Source organism: Adiantum capillus-veneris, chromosome 24 (assembly GCF_014529385.1).
Source record: "Adiantum capillus-veneris isolate H3 chromosome 24, ASM1452938v2, whole genome shotgun sequence".
Lineage (NCBI taxonomy): Eukaryota > Viridiplantae > Streptophyta > Polypodiopsida > Polypodiales > Pteridaceae > Adiantum > Adiantum capillus-veneris.
The window spans coordinates 35,904,603-35,923,549 of record NC_140954.1 but is presented as its reverse complement, the minus strand read 5'-3'; the positions used below and the strand labels follow the sequence as shown (position 1 = coordinate 35,923,549).

The following is an 18,947-nucleotide window of genomic DNA, read 5'->3' as shown; positions in this document are numbered from 1 at the left end:
TGACAAATCACAAGATCCAACACCAAAACAAAAACAAGGAAAGCGTGCACGAACGGGTAAGAATATCACAAAGTCGCATGCTTTCACAACTCAGGTTTGGGCTCCAAAGAAGTTGATTCAAGCACAAAAAAGTCAGGAATTCATTTGGATTCCAAAACAACCACAGTATCAACGTTCAAAGCCTAAATCTGGTCCCCAACCAAGCGTACAAGGGCTGAAGCAAACACCACTGTCGACTCACACAACAAAAAGGTGGATCCCAAAGAAGTCTCTTCAAACACAAACAAAGCACAGGCAAGTATGGGTTCCCAAACGAGATCCAGCAACAAAACAACCAATAATCGCAAAGAAATGGGTCCCAAAGAAGAACAACAAAACTGCTGTCAGTGCATCACCGCTTGAATTCTTACAATTCTTCCTACAATTACAGTACAGTTAGAAGAGAGCAAGTCGCTTCAATCAAGCAACGATAAAGGAGCTTCAAAGACCATTACATTGCTTAGAATAGGAAGCCTCACCAACAAATGCCAATAAGCAAATTGCTTATACCCACATCTTGCACAGCATAAATCTTTTCCATGCATTGACTGTGTGTGCATAATAGGGCTACATTCCAAGGCCTGCATAGGCACAACTTTTAATTGCCCAAGCACAACACATACCCTTTGCGATACCCTGTCGTAAAGGATGACTCTAAATAGGAAGGGAGGAAGCATTCTAAATGCGGACCTAACATTATGACTATTAGAGGGCAATGTTTTGTGAGATGCATTGAATTTTTGCGTTTTATTGTGATAATTTTTTGACGAAATTTAAAGTATATGCCCTCATAGTAGTGTTACAGAGGAGTATGGGGACAAAATCCATATATGAGCCCCTAGGGACATGTGTATAGTGTACATAGCATTTAGATTTCTATTTGAATGATTTTTCTTTTGTTGAGTTGTTTTAAGATTTTCTTTGTTTATTATTAAGAAAAAAATAAAAAATCCATAATCCACATGAAGAAAAGACTGACAAGAGGCCTGAGCACTACAAAGAGAAGAAGGTACAGGAAAATGATGAAACTTCAAGAAGTATGTCTCAGCAGCCACTACAACAGCCGAAGAACTTGTCACAAAGCAGTGTCAACATGCAGTCAACAAGTCATACAAGTCAGAGTCGAGTAGCTAAACCACAAAATGATTGAGGTGTTAGTCCCAAAGCTTCAAGTAATATTCTCTGTATTCTAAGCGTCTTAGCTATTCTAGGTACTGCTCAAGCTGGAAGAGTTGAGCATATTTACGTTGTGTCACTCATGCTGGTATAGGTGAGCAAAAGAGTCGAAGTCTAAGTACTTAAGTCTGGTGAAGTGAAGGAGAAAGTCCAAAAGACCCTCACGTACTGAGCACAGTGAGATACGAGTGGAGAATCTTCAACATCGACAACCCTTCTTGGAAAGGTGGAAGCTATTGAGACATCTTTTGATGTCACATGTGCTACATTTATTCCTCGAACGCCCATCATCTCCTTCTTTCATATTGCATGATTTTGATGAAAAATTTCTCGTATGCATATAGAGTGTCCCATAATTGGCACTTGCATCAGGCACTCTTTCCGTGTTTCACCCAAGCACTCACCTTTCATGAACATGTACTTCACGTTCAACTGCTCAACTCCAAGAAGAGCGTATACCAAAGGCATTTTTTTCCCACCGGGTTTTTTCCCTTTGGTCATCCAGGTTTTAGCACCAATTTCAGATCATAGCATATTTCTCCTCAATGGCGAGTCGAAGAATGGCCTACAATGACAAAGCTGCAGACAACACTCACGACATGATTGCACAGGAACAAAGAAGTCCCCGATGAAGAAGAGCAGACATAAAAGTAATCAGAGGATCTCAAAAGATAAATGGTTACGATGATAGATGTCCGCTCTAATGGATCATAGTTCTTGCTGTGGTTCGACAAAGTTACAAGCAGTGCAACAGATGAAGCCAAAACAACAGCAAAATGTTGACCGTTGGGTCAACAACACAACATAACTCAAGAACCAAGAAGTCCTCAATGACAAAGAGCAGACATAAGAGTAATCACAAGACAAAATCCTTACAAAGTTGTCATTGGCTCACAAGATCAGAAAGCCAATCACTCAATTCTACAGATTGTAGAAGTTGTTTCTGAGAATCACAAATACTCCGAATTGACAGATTTGTTGGAGCAAATGATGGATGGAGCTTTCTCTATCCATGATGATAAGAGTCAAGTTAAACGACATTGGATTCTTTTTGAATTTAGATATGGTAGTAGACCTATAATGACAGAAACAGATGCTGCAGCTCGGAGCGTGGATGTGAAAGACATAAAGTTCGTCATCAATTATGATTTTCCTAAATCATGTGAAGACTATGTACATCGAATTGGACGAACAAGAAAAGCTACTGCAAAGGCTATAGTCTATACTTTCTTTCCAACAACAAAACGACAGCAAAGACCACATCGCCATCGACAATCAGGTCATGTCGGGGACGACATGAACGCGGAAGGGGGGAATGTTGACCGTTGGGTCAACAACACAACATAACTCAAGTTTCGTACCAAAGTCGTATCTTTTGCGAGTTATGAAATGCTGCGGATTATGGCTATAAATGTCATTTGTAATGAGTAGTTATTCTAGTTTCAGAAGCCGGGGTGCAATGGCACTTCCAGATTGTAAATACAAAGCCATTTGACCCTTTCAACCCCATTTTTGGTTAAACTTAAGGTAGCCTTAGTATATAAGGTACCTAGGTCATTTTGTAAAGAAGACTTTTATCATAATCAAACTTGAGCGCTGCCATCTACAGTGTGTGAGAGAGAAAGAGAGTGAGTGTGAGCTTCATCCTCTCGCTACGCCCCGCTCGCTCAACACATTGGAGATCCGACTGCACCATTGTTGTAGGCTCGAGGAGAGCTACACGACAACGCCAAGCATTCCACGCGAGACGAAGCGCACACGCCGACGCATCTACGAGCTATTTGTGGCCGTAAGTGTATCAAACGATGTCTGTTTTCTGCGTGCTAGTAGTCTATAGAATCGTGGTGACATAAGCTACGCATAGGTACTCATAAATTTCAGTTTCGGACACTTTCAAAATTCTGCTCTGTCATCCTATGCGTTTTCCGCAGACGGGTTTAGAGTGAGGGTTTTGAGTGTAGAATCTTAGGGACAGGTGTATCCTAGTGAGGGGATGGTGTTCCTTAAGTTTCGTATGAATCTGGCATGATTAGGTGAGTTACCTTCCGTATGTGTGTATGTGGCTAGGTGGTGTAGTTGAGAGCAGTGAGGATCTGGATTGTGGTTTAGTTGGCCTTCCAGAGTGTTGTATGTGTAGGATGGTCTCAGCTTGACAAGCTAAAGAGATTTCCTCCGTGTGCCTATCGTGTCATCTGTGTCCTCGATTGACATTATGTTGATCTACGTAGTGTTTGCATGCACTTCATGGGTGTGTGAGACTTCCCGTCCAACAGATGCTATAGAAAATAAGTGCTTTGGTTGGTAAGAATGTTCTCAACATTGCCTTGGTTTTGGTGTATGCCAAATATGGTGAGAAGTTCGAAGGCAAGGCCATGAGAATGTGTGAACGGTCGCCAGGGGCAGTTGTTAAAAATAACTGAAGGATGGATAAAGCTATTTTGTAAGACAATCAATGTTAATAAAGGGAACTTTGGTAGTTGAAGGTCGTTGTTGAACAAGATTCGCAAGGGCGACAAGGAGGAAGGACCCGTGCCAAGCAGCAGGGAGTTGGCGGCAAGTAGAAGGGTTGAAAGCAACGGAAGGGGATCAAGAGGGAAACACAGTTCTGAGAGAGTTTTGCCGACAAGCACAGTACACGCAAGCTGAGGAGAGGTGTGAAGAGGAGAGATTGGCGATCCTCCATAAGATTTACCAATGATCAGAGTAGCGTTGGCTCGCAAAAAAGCATATGTGGCGAGCACTAAAGGAGATCCGAGTTTTTTTTTTGCAGTTGACCAGAGAATTTAATTGCTTTCCTGTATGAGCCGTCATGGGTGCTGAATAAAGGGGGTTAGGCGGGCGTCATCATCTGAGGAGTTCTACAAAAGAAGCATCACAAGTCCTCTACAGAGAGGGAGCTCGACCTAAAAATTTGGAGGCCGCCGAGCAGCACGTGATGATGAGCAAATAGAGCTTGAGTGCCAAGGAGATGTTGGTAGACCTGGCACAGTCGACGACCAGCAGGAGGTGGCCAAGTAGCAACACAAACGAAGAGAAGAGAGAGCAGGAGTGAGAAATCAATGAGTGGATTTGAAAGGTTGACGTTGCCTGTAGGGCATAAAAGGTCTTGCAGGAGAACGACAAGCAAAAGAAGCAGTGGCTGCAGATCTTGCCAAAGCTAATCGACATCCACATAGCAACCTTGACTTTTCTTTTCCTTTTGAATTATTTCAAGCTGCTTATTACATTAAAGATTAAAAGTTCATAGAGCCATTCTCGCGCCAATTCTCTATGGGCAGCAAGTGCAAAAGAGTTGAGGAAAAGGAAGGGCTGGTTGTTGAGAGAATAGCGTCAACAAGATGTTTATGCAGGTTCTAAGGGCGACAGTACTAGCATTGAAGGGATTTCTTCTTGGTTGAGAAAGAGGAATTGGAGGGAAGCACGGGAGCCGGTAAGGTGTAGAAAAGAGCCACAAAGAAAGGAATCTCTCTCTCTCTCTCTCTCTCTCTCTCTCTCTCTTCATTATCAAGAAGCTAAAGAAGCTACCAGTGCCACTGACAGCCCAGTTTTGTAATTAAAGTCTATCTTGGTTACGTATTATCAAGTTTAAGTCCTCCAAGTTTTATTTGTAAAATTTTAAAGTGTATGATAAGCCCATTGTTTTGTGTTATGCGTCTTTGTTTCCCATAGCTAGTAGCCCGGTGTTGATCCGGCTCACTAACTGCACAAAAATATCCCGACACCTTTGGTGAACCCGACGCGAAGCAAGCCGGGGTGGGAAAATTTGGGAGAGAGGATGACGACGACGTATCAAGTAGAAATGATGCAACAGATTTGATGCTTTCTTGCAACAACAACGGCAACAGATCAGGTTGCTTATGAGTAATTTGGTTTGGACCAAGAAGATTTATTGTGAGGATTTGCTCGATTGGATGAAGCCGAGATGAAGCAAGCAGACGTGTAAGAAGCACCGGATAAAGTTTATACTGAAAGAGGTACGTTTGATGGCTATGATGGTGATGGATATCTTGCATGCTACATGTTCAAGATGGAGCTTATGGGTATTCCAACTAAGCATATGATCGAGAAGTTTGACCAGTTAGTAGCTCCAGAATTACGTGATCAAATACAAGAGCTTATTGGTATGTATGTAGATAACTCGATAAAATTTGAAGAAGCAGTTGTACAAGTGGGTGATCGGCATATAGCCTTGGACATAGAGCAGGTGACTCAACCAAAGCAAGTTACTTTCAGTAAAGGTGATGGAGATCAATTGCAGACAATCAGCTATGATAAATTTTGGGAGGAGATTCATGGAAGAAGTAAAGCTAAAAATGATGCAGCTTTGCAAGTATCAGATTTAGCCCCAAAGGATCATGCTTCAGGTAACCTAAATGGGTAAATAATGAATTCAATCTTAAAACCATTGGTGAAAGTTTTTCAAAGCCTACTCGCCTGGAAGGTACTCCCATCATTGATTCTTGCGTGGATTTAGATGAAGATAGAGATAATGTTGATGTGCCTACCTATGTAAATGTTTGTAAAGAAATCCGAGCTAAGCTTGAAGCTATTGTAGACGAGTGTTTGCTTGAAAATGACAAGCTATTGCTGTTTGCAGATGATCAAGGAATTGCAAAGATGGTTTATGTAAAGCTTGGGATTCCATATTCTACAAATCCAATCATGCCATTGGATAAGAATGACGATATACCGGGTCTACAGATACATGAGGATTCAGATGGCTTGGATGTGCTAGAGCAGATATCTATTGAAGTTGCAGATGAACATGGTTTGGCTATGCAAGAGGAGATATTTGATGAAGTTGAAGATTTGCATGGTTTATCTGTACCAAATGAAACTCCACATGTGGAGGAGTATAAATGGAGCAGTCTAGATCTACTGCTAAATGAGCTGGGTGAATCTTCAGAGGGACACATACAAGTGCATAATTGCAATCATATACATGTGCTTATGGATAACGGGCTAGATTCATTATTTGATGCATACATATTTTGTGATCTTGACTTTCAACTGATGGCAAGTGAACTTGACGCACCCAAATATACAGGTTACTCAGTGCTTAGTATCAGTTCAGAGGGGGTGCAAGAACGTGTTGTGTAGTCATACAATGCTCTTGTTAACCCAATCTATTATGATGATGCTCTTACTAGGAAGATTAATGACATTGATAGCCGTTTTTCGGCTCTCCGTAATTGTCATAGTGAGCTACCTCACCCTACAAAATTCACCCAAACACTATGGCTATCCCTACCATTTCACTGTATATAGGCGTGTGTGAGTTAGGGGACTTTTCCCATATTTTCTTTAAAAACCCTCAATTAGCTAGTCACTGGGCTAGTTGAGTCAAAAAAATAAATAAAATCAAAAAAATAAAATATATTATGGCCCATTTGTGTGTAAATATTGAATTATATATATGGCCTAAATATAGGGATTTTTATAATTATTTTGGTATTTTATTTAAATATTTCTACTTAGGTGTTTGTTTTATTAAACCTATGTACACCTTCTTTCATCCTCTTACACCATAAGTATATTTTTTGCCAATGTGTACATACTCTAACCTTATATTTTTCCTTTATACAAATCACTCCCACATTTTCACCCTCACCCTCGTGAAAACAAAAAATTGATTTCTACTCATTGGTCACGTTTATTATATTATTTACTTGCATACCTTTTCCTCTTTCACCTAAAATAATTCAAAGAGGGACCATATCATATGATTCCAATATCTTTCCATATCCATAACTCCTCCATATTTTTATTATTATTTTCACTCATTATTCTAACACCATGTGCTCATTGAGCTAAAGTCCATGAATAGTCCATACACTAGTTCCACCATGTATATATTTTTTTATTCACCAATAATCCTCCTCCATGCATGTGTCAAGGGCAACTTGGATGCTTTGTATTATAATATGACAAAGGAGGGGCTCACTCTTGGATGCATTGTACAAATTCAACAAAGTAGGGGGCCACTGAAGACTTTTTGTGAAGAAACAACAGGTCTTTTGGTGGGATTTTTAATATCCATCTCCACTCCGAATTTGGAGCGGTGGTCAAAAGAGAAAATGTAGCCCACGCTTTGAATAATCACCTCAAATTTTTTCATGATTTTTGAAGTAACCACCGGAGAGCTATGATTTTTTGAGTGGACCCCAGTCTGCCCACTTTTCTCACAAGTAGCCCATAGTCTTCTCTCACCTCTTTCCACACTTCTACACACACACACACACATTCCTCTCAATCTCTCACTCAAACCTGCACCTTCAATGGTTTCTCTCACCTTCTTCACCATTAACCTCCCCTCTTACTTCCATAGCTCTCATATGAGCTCTCCATGTACATACACCATCTCTATGCCTCTCTCTATTATCTCCAAAGTAGAATTCCATCTTACTCCTTATATATATACATACATTCAGCATGTGTACCATGCTTAACCTCTGCAAATCAAGAGATCTCATCAACGGAATTACCATTTTCATCACGATAATCAACCTTGGCGACGGTGGCGTAAAGAAGGGAAGAAGAAGAAGAAGATCGATAGTCATTTTGAGAACCTACACAAGTAAGTCCAAAACTTCTTCAAGCTTCACCATCACAAGGATTTGCTCACTTCATTCAACCATCTTACTTCAACCATCCACCTCATTCTACCCATTGTAAATGTAACATTAACTTTCTAGTGATTACTAACGACTAACATACTAACACAAAATAGCATTGACCTAACCATAAAAGACACCTCACCTCAAGACATGTGTATAGTAACTCTCTCTCTCTCTCTCTCTCTCTCTCTCTCTCTCTCCTTACTTACTTTCACCTTATCTACCATCAATAATGCTCTCTTTTGAGCCCACACCTATGACTCAAGCAGACAAAGAAGGCCCGCAATGTTTTGATATTCAAAAAAATCATAATCCTGATTTGTTAGCTTGTAAATTAGGATTTCCAATAATCTTTATGAGGGGTCTCCAACCTATAAATAGGCCCCTCTCCTTCTTGTAAAACAACCTCCAACATCTCACATAGCACCCCAACACTCTATGCGTGAGGAGAGACTTAGGTGTAGCAACCACTTGTGAGCTTCACTCTTGGTGTGAGAGAAGCCTTCAAGTTACACATTGCAAGCGAGAGAGCGTGAGTTCCACAAATCTCAAAACCACTATTGTATATGCTCCTTCATCATCAATAAATTGAGGTTTGGTGCATCAAAGGCGTGATTCGACGTTCAAATCTTCGTCCTTCCATTTGTGCAATACGGTTTGGTGAATTCAAGGTGACTTGTGTATTTTGAGTTTTTATCGGTTGATCTTGATTTTAGAAAGTGTTTTAGTGTGTTTTTCATTTCCAGTTTTTTGTCCATTGTAAGAGGGTATTGTGGTGAGAGGTCTCCCACACCCTAAGACAGTGTGTGTGTTTTTTGGCAATGTTTAGCAATCACTAAGCATTGAGTGAGTTTTTGTACAAGCTCTACGATAGCAACATAACGAACCATCTCCATTTGCAAGTCACAAATAAGGTATTACGCAAGATCCTTTTCTCTCTCTCTTCCCTTTGCTCTAGCTCTCTCTGGTCCATTTTGTGTGTGTCTTGGTGTGAGGTTGCTTGTGTGTGTTGTGTGGTGCATCTTCTTGGTTGTACCAAAATCTCTCTTGCGTCCTAGTTCGCATACCATAACTAGGTGGTACCCCTATCTTGTTTGGGTTTGGCTGTGGGTTTGCTGTTTTGTTGTGCTTGTGGTTGCCCCAGCCCCAATTGAGCAGCACGGGAGCCTTGAGGGGTGTTTAGAGGTCGCCTCTCTTGTTGCCCATCCCGGACCGCCTCAATTTTGGTGCCCCCACGGAGGACGAGCGGTTGTGTTAGCATACACAAGGTAAGTCTTCAAAAACTAGTTGTGTTTACATTAACAATCCACCACCTCCTAATCCTGCTCATGCAATTCAATTTCATCAGTTTCATTGGGTGCAAGGGATTAGGATAAAAGTTCGCATTGATAGAAAAATCTTTTTTCAACAACGTATTGTATTCCTCTTTGGTGCCGAAGCACTAAGAGATATTCTACAATCTCCAAATCCTATTATACTCCCACTTGTAGACTATAATGTCTCTTTTGATGTACATGTGTTTATCTTGTTTTAGCTAGGGTAATGAATCAAGAGGACTTGTATTGTACATTCATTCCTTTGGCTAGACAAGACGTGCATGTAATAGTTGACACAAAGTTACAATTTCAACGTGTTTTCCGTCGTATGTTTGAACCTAGGCAAGTAGCGGCTATCAATGCCTCAGTCAATCCGTTCATTTTGCCATTGATTCGCTATGATCTAAGCTTTGACGTTTATATTTTTATTCTACTTTGAAATTTGATTTTGCAACCCAAAAAATAAAAAAATAAAAATAAATTTTTGAGTAAAACCAGCAACATGGATACAACTAGGCAAATGAGTGGTTACCCCTTGTTCTTTGGAGAGCCTGGGGAGGATGTAGAATTATTTTTAGCAAATTTCAAAATGTCTTGCCGTATCAAGAGGATATTAACTGATCAAGAATGTGTAGAAATTTTTGAGGTAGTCCTTAGGAAAGATGCTAGCACTTGGTTTGACTCTTTGCCTGAGGAAGTTAAAGGGAATTACACGGAAGTGTTGAATCGTTTCAAGAAATACTTCTTTGATCCCCAAAACACTCAAAAGCTATGGCAAGACATTGTTCCTCATAAGCAAAAAGACTTAGATGACTACTACTTGTACAAGCAAGAGTTTCTACGTCTTTGGGCTGTATGGGTGAGAAATGTTGCTAACCCTGGTGATGGTGCAGATTTCCTAAAGAAGGAGAGGTTCATAGCCGGACTCTTTCCTGACCTTAAGGTAAAAGTTGAGGCGGGTGCACCTGCTACCTTTGATGCAGCTGAAACTAGGACTGCTCAGAAATATAGAAAACTCAAGTGCTTAAGGGGAGAGGTTCCAATAGAAGGTCTGAAACCCAAAGGTAAGTCACAAACATCAACATCTAGGGAGCTTCCTGAGGTAACGGCGGAAGTGATTGAGAAGTTAAATGAATCCTTAAGCAGCCTGTCAATTCACCTTGCACAAGCTGTAGGTCCAAAGGGACAAGCAAAGAAGTCAGAAGAGTGAGATCCACCACGACCTAGGAGAGTCTTGCAATGTTGGAATTGCGGAGAGTCTGGACATGGGATGTATAATTGTCCTTGGCTCCGTGGGGAGCCAGGGAGACCTAACTTGAATTACCCAATGATGAATGCAGGTGAAGGAACTAGTCAGCAACCACGGCTTCTACAAAGGCCAAATGGAGCAAGGCCACTTCCACAAGGAGTGGAAGGAGTTCCACCTTTGCCATACCCAAATGTGCATGTGGTAGAGGTGACAAATTCAAGAGAGGTTGACATGGAAGCAAATGGCATTAAGCGTGGCCGAGAGAAAGGTAAGGAGAAAGAAGGAGTTACATCACAAAGTGACCATGGACGAGAAAAGAAGGCAAAGGAGACCAAGGAAGCTAAGAGGAATCGACGTCGTATCAACCTCCAAGACTTCCCTCTTGGACATGGTATGGCTCCATACAACCTGTTGGAAGACATGAGAGGTAAGGGTCCTGATATCTCATGGCCTCAATTTCTTGCATTATGTCCACAAGTTAGGAGGGATTTAACAAGGGCAGTTAGCACTAGGAGAAAGGTAAAAGAGAGTGTGCCTGTTGTAAAAATTGCACAAGATGAAATGAATGAGGACATTACACCTGTGCTAGATTGTTACATAAATGGGAGATTGGTTAGGAAAGGTCTAGTGGATGGGGGTGCACAAATTTGCATCATGACAGAAGGACTCATGCAACGACTAGGCATGCACATCCATGAGACACCTGAAATCAAAGTCAAGATGGCAAACAATAGCAAGGCTAGGTGTGTAGGCATTTGTAAAAATGTCTTTGTAGAGGCCTTTGGCATTAAGAAGGCGGTGGATTTTTATGTTATGTCGACCAAGGGAAGTGGTTATCCATTTATCCTAGGAAGACCATGGCTAATGAAAATGCGAGCTTTGCAGGATTGGGAGAGTGGAAAGCTAATTTGCAGGAATGACAATCATAAGAAGGTTGTCTTTGACATGAAGGAGCAACGCCAAGAGGAGCTCCATGAAGAATCGTCTCCAAGTGAGATGGAAGAAGATTGGACCGATAGCACTTCAGAAGGAGAAAGTAGCGACAGCATTACTGAAGAGGAGTCTTCCATTGAAGTCATGGGGGTAAGGTTTAATCCAAACAACCAAGAGACCTCTTGCCCAGGTTTGGAAGAGGTAGGTTCCCAAGAGAACCAAAATGTCCAAGATGAAGGAATGTTAGAAGGTATGTTGTCTACAACACTTACAAAGGACAAAAGAGAGGAGTTCAAATGTGTGCTAAGGAAATTTCCTAGGCTTTTTGCTAAAGACTACACCTATGTGCGTGGAGTAGATGCTGTTCAACACAAAATGGAGTTGAAGCCAGAGGCCACACCTAAGGCTCAGAAGCTACGAAGGCTAGGAGTCATCAAGGAGCAGGCTTTACTCAAGGAGGTAAGAAAGCTTCTAGCAGCAGGTTTCATTTATCCAGTGGAAAATTCGGAGTGGGTCTCTCCCGTTGTTGTCACTCCTAAGAAGAACGGCAAGTGGAGGGTGTGTGTGGATTACCGTCCACTCAATGAGGCAACAAAAAGAGATCACTTTCCCCTCCCATTTCAAGATGAGATACTAAATGAGGTAGCTGGTCATGAGAAGTACACTGTGTGTGATGGCTACTCAGGTTACTTTCAAATAGGTATCGCATTGGAAGATCAATTGAAAACAACCTTTATGACTCCTTGGGGTTGTTATGCTTTTAGAGTCATGCCATTTGGTCTGACAAATGCTCCTACAACATTCCAACGTTTCATGAACATGGTGTTTCAAGCATTCTTTGGAAAGTCAATTAGGGTGTTCATTGATGATTTTTGCATTTATAGCTCAAAATCATTGCATCTACAAAGGGTAGAAGAAGGTTTAAAGAAGCTCTATGACATGGGAGGTCAGCTCAACCCCGACAAGTGTCACATAGGTGAGGATGAAGTGATCTTGCTTGGTCACAAGGTTTCCTATAAAGGTATTGAGGTGGATCTAGCAAAGGCAAAAGCTCTCATTGAGCTACCATCACCAAAGAGTCTTAAGGAGGTCATCTCATTCATTCAAAAGGTGAAGTATATGTCACGCTTCATTCACTTAGCCTCGGAGTTACTTCACCCTTTGCAAAAGTTGACACAACAAGTAGAATTTGCATGGTCTAATGAGCTTGAAGAGTACTTTTGTAACATTAAAGTCATTTTTTCAGAGCTACCAACACTCATGCCTCCTTGTTGGGAGTACACATTCTTTGTTAGCTCTAGTGTTGGGAAGGAAACAATTGGTGCAGTTTTATTACAACAAGATCCCCACAGTACCAGGACGCGACCCATGTACTTTGCTAGTAGGGTCATGAATGCCTTGGAGAGAAGCTACACAGAAGCAGAACTCATGATGCTTTCTCTCATGTTTGCGGTGAGAAAGTTTAGATCCTACCTGCTACCAAAACCTTTTGTAATCCTCACTGCAGAAAATTTGTTCCCTTGGGTGTCATCTCAAATGAATCTTAGTACTAGGATCTCAAAGTGGATTATGGAGTTGCAAGAGTTCCAATACTCTTTCAAGGTAGAAGATAGTGTGCGTGCACAATTGGCAGGGATTCTCACTTATATGGTACATGAGAAGGAAATTAAGGTGCCTCAAGTAAAGACCCTACCATTGCCACCACCAAAAAGTATTCCTAATGCTTTTACCTTGTTCTTTGATGGAGCTTTTCGACGAGCCACAGGAAAAGCAGGGGGAGGGCTAGTGTTGCTCAACCCAAGCGGGGAGGTGGTCATGAAAGAGAAGGTCAATATACCAGGTTCAACTAGCAACAATGAAGCAGAATACGACACACTACTTCATGGTTTGAAGATGTGCATTGGCCAATGGATACAATGTCTCATGGTAAAAGGAGATGCACTTCTCATTGTTAAACAGATTTTAGGCATTTGGGCATGCAAGAATGAAAGCTTAAGGACAAAAGTTCATGCCATTCGTAGGATGTTTAATCAGTTTGAAGAAGTGCAACTGTATCATATTCCTAGGAAACAAAATGAAGATGCCGATTTACTTGCACAACAAGCAGTTACATGTGTTGAGAAAGAAGTGCAGGTCATCATGGTGGCAGCAGTTGTCAAGCAACCAAGATACCAAGGGTTGGAGTCATTGGCTCCCATTATTGGCTACATTTTGGAGGGCGAGTTTCCACAAGACTTCACTAAAGCTCAGAAAAGGAGACTCATGAAGAAGGCAAGTTTCTATCTCTTCCTAGAAGGCTCCCTCTATCAAAGAGGGAAGGATCAAGTGTGCAGAAGAGTACCAACTATAGAGAAAATTCCAGCCATTCTAAAAGGTTTGCATGAAGAGGCATGTGGTGGTCATTTTTCCCAAGAATTAACTGTGAAGAAGATTTTGCTTGCGGGGTATGTTTGGCCAAGTTTGCATGTGGATGTTCAACATTGGTGTAAAAGCTGTCACAATTGTCAGATAAATGGAAATAGAAGGTTGGTGCATGGCCCGAGGCAAATAGTGCTTGCAAATGGACCCTTTGAAAAATGGGGTATTGATGCTATGGGTCCTCTGCCTAGGACAAAAAATGGTAAACTCTACATTCTAGTGGCTGTGGACTACATGACTAGGTGGGTAAAGGCTCAAAGTGTGGCAAGGGTAAATGGGAAAACAGTGAGCAAGTTTGTCTACACTAATATTTGTTGTAGATTTGGCACACCTCTAGAGATTGTTTCGGATAATGGTCCAGGGTTTAGGAAGGGCTTGCTCACAGAAGTTTGTGAAGAGCTTCACATTCTACATCGTCATAGCACACCATACTACCCACAGTCAAATGGTTTGGTGGAGAAGGCTAATGGTGTCATTGCAGGAATCATTAGAAAGATGGTGCAAAACAAGACAAAATTATGGGATGACTTCTTGGATGGTGCCTTGTGGGCATATCGAACCACATATAGGGAAGCCACGGAGTTCACACCATTTCACTTGGTCTATGGTCAAGAGGCTTTGCAGCCTATCGAGCTCAACATTCCAACAATGCGGCTTCATGGCAAAGGTGCACAAGATGATCAAGAGGTATGGATGGATCGACTTCTTACGTTAGTGGAGCTTGAGTGGAAAAGAGAAGCAGCTTACGAGTGTTACAAGAGGAAAGCCACACAAGCGAAAGAAAAGCTCGACAAGAAACTAAAGAACAAAGGCATCAAGGAAGGAGAGCTTGTGCTAAGGTATGACAATCGACTTGACAATCGTTTTGATGCCAAGTTTGAAAACTAGATGGCAAGGACCATACATAGTCAAGAAGGCTTTCAATTCAAGTTACTATCAACTTATGGACTTGAATGGTAAAGAGCACTCCAGGAAGGTAAACGGGTATCGCTTGAAGCCCTATTTGAGTCGCCTTCTACCAAAGGATCTACCAAAGATCTGTCAAGAGGCCGCTGTCTCATGTAAGTATTGTTACATGAAGCATGAGTGTAACTCCAGCCAAAATTCTAAGGGCCCAAAAAATGAAGATCTCGTCAAGGACTCTGAAGCACTCTCTTTGGAAAAGATGCTCTATGATGGTACATAAATATACCATCATCCTCGGGGAGGGCTAATGATAGCCGTTTTTCGGCTCTCCGTAATTGTCATAGTGAGCTACCTCACCCTACAAAATTCACCCAAACACTATGGCTATCCCTACCATTTCACTGTATATAGGCGTGTGTGAGTTAGGGGACTTTTCCCATATTTTCTTAAAAAACCCTCAATTAGCTAGTCACTGGGCTAGTTGAGTCAAAAAAATAAATAAAATCAAAAAAATAAAATATATTATGGCCCATTTGTGTGTAAATATTGAATTATATATATGGCCTAAATATAGGGATTTTTATAATTATTTTGGTATTTTATTTAAATATTTCTACTTAGGTGTTTGTTTTATTAAACCTATGTACACCTTCTTTCATCCTCTTACACCATAACTATATTTTTTGCCAATGTGTACATACTCTAACCTTATATTTTTCCTTTATACAAATCACTCCCACATTTTCACCCTCACCCTCGTGAAAACAAAAAATTGATTTCTACTCATTGGTCACGTTTATTATATTATTTACATGCATACCTTTTCCTCTTTCACCCAAAATAATTCAAAGAGGGACCATATCATATGATTCCAATATCTTTCCATATCCATAACTCCTCCATATGTTTATTATTATTTTCACTCATTATTCTAACACCATGTGCTCATTGAGCTAAAGTCCATGAATAGTCCATACACTAGTCCCACCATGTATTTTTTTTTTTATTCACCAATAATCCTCCTCCATGCATGTGTGAAGGGCAACCTGGATGCTTTGTATTATAATATGACAAAGGAGGGGCTCACTCTTGGATGCATTGTACAAATTCAACAAAGGAGGGGGCCACTGAAGACTTTTTGTGAAGAAACAACAGGTCTTTTGGTGGGATTTTTAATATCCATCTCCACTCCGAATTTGGAGCGGTGGTCAAAAGAGAAAATGTAGCCCACGCTTTGAATAATCACCTCAAATTTTTCATGATTTTTAAAGTAACCACCGGTGAGCTATGATTTTTTGAGTGGACCCCAGTCTGCCCACTTTTCTCACAAGTAGCCCATAGTCTTCTCTCACCTCTTTCCACACTTCTACACACACACACACACATTCCTCTCAATCCCTCACTCAAACCTGCACCTTCAATGGTTTCTCTCACCTTCTTCACCATTAACCTCCCCTCTTACTTCCATAGCTCTCATATGAGCTCTCCATGTATATACACCATCTCTATGCCTCTCTCTATTATCTCCAAAGTAGAATTCCATCTTACTCCTTATATATATACATACATTCAGCATGTGTACCATGCTTAACCTCTGCAAATCAAGAGATCTCATCAACGGAATTACCATTTTCATCACGATAATCAACCTTGGCGGCGGTGGCGTAAAGAAGGGAAGACGAAGAAGAAGATCGATAGTCATTTTGAGAACCTACACAAGTAAGTCCAAAACTTCTTCAAACTTCACCATCACAAGGATTTGCTCACTTCATTCAACCATCTTACTTCAACCATCCACCTCATTCTACCCATTGTAAATGTAACATTAACTTTCTAGTGATTACTAACGACTAACATACTAACACAAAATAGCATTGACCTAACCATAAAAGACACCTCACCTCAAGACATGTGTATAGTAACTCTCTCTCTCTCTCTCTCTCTCTCTCTCTCTCTCTCTCTCCTTACTTACTTTCACCTTATCTACCATCAATAATGCTCTCTTTTGAGCCCACACCCATGACTCAAGCAGACAAAGAAGGCCCGCAATGTTTTGATATTCAAAAAAAACATAATCCTGATTTGTTAGCTTGTAAATTAGGATTTCCAATAATCTTTATGAGGGGTCTCCAACCTATAAATAGGCCCCTATCCTTCTTGTAAAACAACCTCCAACATCTCACATAGCACCCCAACACTCTATGCGCGAGGAGAGACTTAGGTGTAGCAACCACTTGTGAGTTTCACTCTTGGTGTGAGAGAAGCCTTCAAGCTACACATTGCAAGTGAGAGAGCGTGAGTTCCACAAATCTCAAAACCACTATTGTATATGCTCCTTCATCATCAATAAATTGAGGTTTGGTGCATCAAAGGCGTGATTCGACGTTCAAATCTTCGTCCTTCCATTTGTGCAATACGGTTTGGTGAATTCAAGGTGACTTGTGTATTTTGAGTTTTTATCGGTTGATCTTGATTTTAGAAAGTGTTTTAGTGTGTTTTTCATTGCCAGTTTTTTGTCCATTGTAAGAGGGTATTGTGGTGAGAGGTCTCCCACACCCTAAGACAGTGTGTGTGTGTGTTTTGGCAATGTTTAGCAATCACTAAGCATTGAGTGAGTTTTTGTACAAGCTCTACGATAGCAACATAACGAACCATCTCCATTTGCAAGTCACAAATAAGGTATTATGCAAGATCCTTTTCTCTCTCTCTTCCCTTTGCTCTAGCTCTCTCTGGTCCATTTTGTGTGTGTCTTGGTGTGAGGTTGCTTGTGTGTGTTGTGTGGTGCATCTTCTTGGTTGTACCAAAATCTCTCTTGCGTCCTAGTTCGCATACCATAACTTGGTGGTGCCCCTATCTTGTTTGGGTTTGGCTGTGGGTTTGCTGTTTTCTTGTGCTTGTGGTTGCCCCAGCCCCAATTGAGCAGCACGGGAGCCTTGAGGGGTGTTTAGAGGTCGCCTCTCTTGTTGCCCGCCCCGGACCGCCTCAACATCTTTGAGATGCATGCGAGATCTTGTGTTGATCCAATTGAACAACATTTTATGGAGAGTAAAAGTGATGCAGAGTGTTTTATCAAACCGACGATCTCTATGCATGCTAGTACTTATTTACATCAAGGTACATGGAGTTTACAGGTTTATGTGGACCAATATACAAGCTTTACAAGATTCTTTGCCGATTGAGAAAGATCTAGAGCTTATTGCTCTTTTGAATGATGCTTTAAGAGAGTTTTCTGTTCCATATGGGAAGGACATTCGAGGTTTGCATTTCATAGGCAGCTCAGAGCAACAAAAAGAAGCAGATGATAGAGAACTCGTGAAGAGATTTCAAGATTACCAGAGATGACATACCTACATCTTTTTAGGTACTAAACAATGATTTGGATAAAATGAATAGAGATGGTTTCTTGTTGCATACTAATACCTCCCATGCCAGAGGGGGTGATGTCGATTTAGTGCCAATTATGCCAGAGATTAAGGTGACTACCTATTTGCTTTAGTTTGATGATCTTCTACCGATCATTGATACATGTGGTTATATGGAATTTTACAAAGATATGATGAGCATGTTTGTAAAGTATCTTATGCCATCTGATCCAAAAGGACATGGTTATGTACTTTCCCTATGACAATTGATCTATATGCCGTATGATCCTGATAGAGTTCGAGATGCTTACACATTACGGCAATCAGTTTACAAGTTTTACAATGATGCAACAAGTCTATGGGCTTTTGGATTACACTTCACTATCAAGAAGTTTTTGAGTTTTCCCTTCGATCCTGGAGGTTTATGTCTACCTGAAGTCAAATTCTTGAGAAATTATTGACAACATGCTTACAGTGGACAGTGGTTTGATTTTATGCTTGCAGATTTTTGAAGATGGTTGGCACATACGGGAGGATGTGCATGTTCAGAGGGGGTGGATGTTGTGATGCTCCGCGTTTATTGGGAGAAAAACACAAAAAGAGAAGGATTTTTTAGGTTTTCTTACAAAAAAGCTATCATTTTTTGCAGTATTGGTGATTGCAGATAAATGTCAAATACGGTTCAAGATTTGAGGACTTAATGCCGAAATACGTCTATTTGGAGTATATTGCTTCGGATTCTTTGGTAGATATGTATGCTACTTGGCATTGCTTTGGTCAATATGAAAACCAAATGATGTGCTTGGAAATGCTTTGATTCATATATATGTCATAAAATGCGACCAACATGCTTTCATTCATAGGCGATGGCTAATAACATAGAGGCAGTGAGGATGCTACAGAAAAAAAGTGATTTGGTTGATAAGAATGT

General features: G+C 40.9%; 1 protein-coding gene across 1 annotated transcript; it reads left to right on the top strand.

Moving 5' to 3' along the window:
• Positions 1-3,741: 3,741 nt before the first annotated feature.
• Positions 3,742-6,580, top strand: LOC147426203 (uncharacterized). Its single transcript, XM_086498717.1, has 2 exons — positions 3,742-5,579; positions 5,813-6,580. Exons 1-2 carry the CDS (start codon positions 5,234-5,236, stop codon positions 6,313-6,315), a joined length of 849 nt encoding a protein of 282 aa, XP_086354843.1. The 5' UTR covers positions 3,742-5,233; the 3' UTR covers positions 6,316-6,580.
• The last annotated feature ends 12,367 nt before the right edge of the window (positions 6,581-18,947 follow it).

What these genes read in the sequence shown, in the direction of transcription:
- LOC147426203 (XM_086498717.1), top strand. Translation starts at nt 5,234, where the DNA reads ATGTTCAAGATGGAGCTTATGGGTATTCCAACTAAGCATATGATCGAG. An exon ending in CCCAAAGGATCATGCTTCAG is followed by an intron (nt 5,580 to 5,812) that starts GTAACCTAAATG and finishes TGCTGTTTGCAG; the next exon opens with ATGATCAAGGAATTGCAAAG.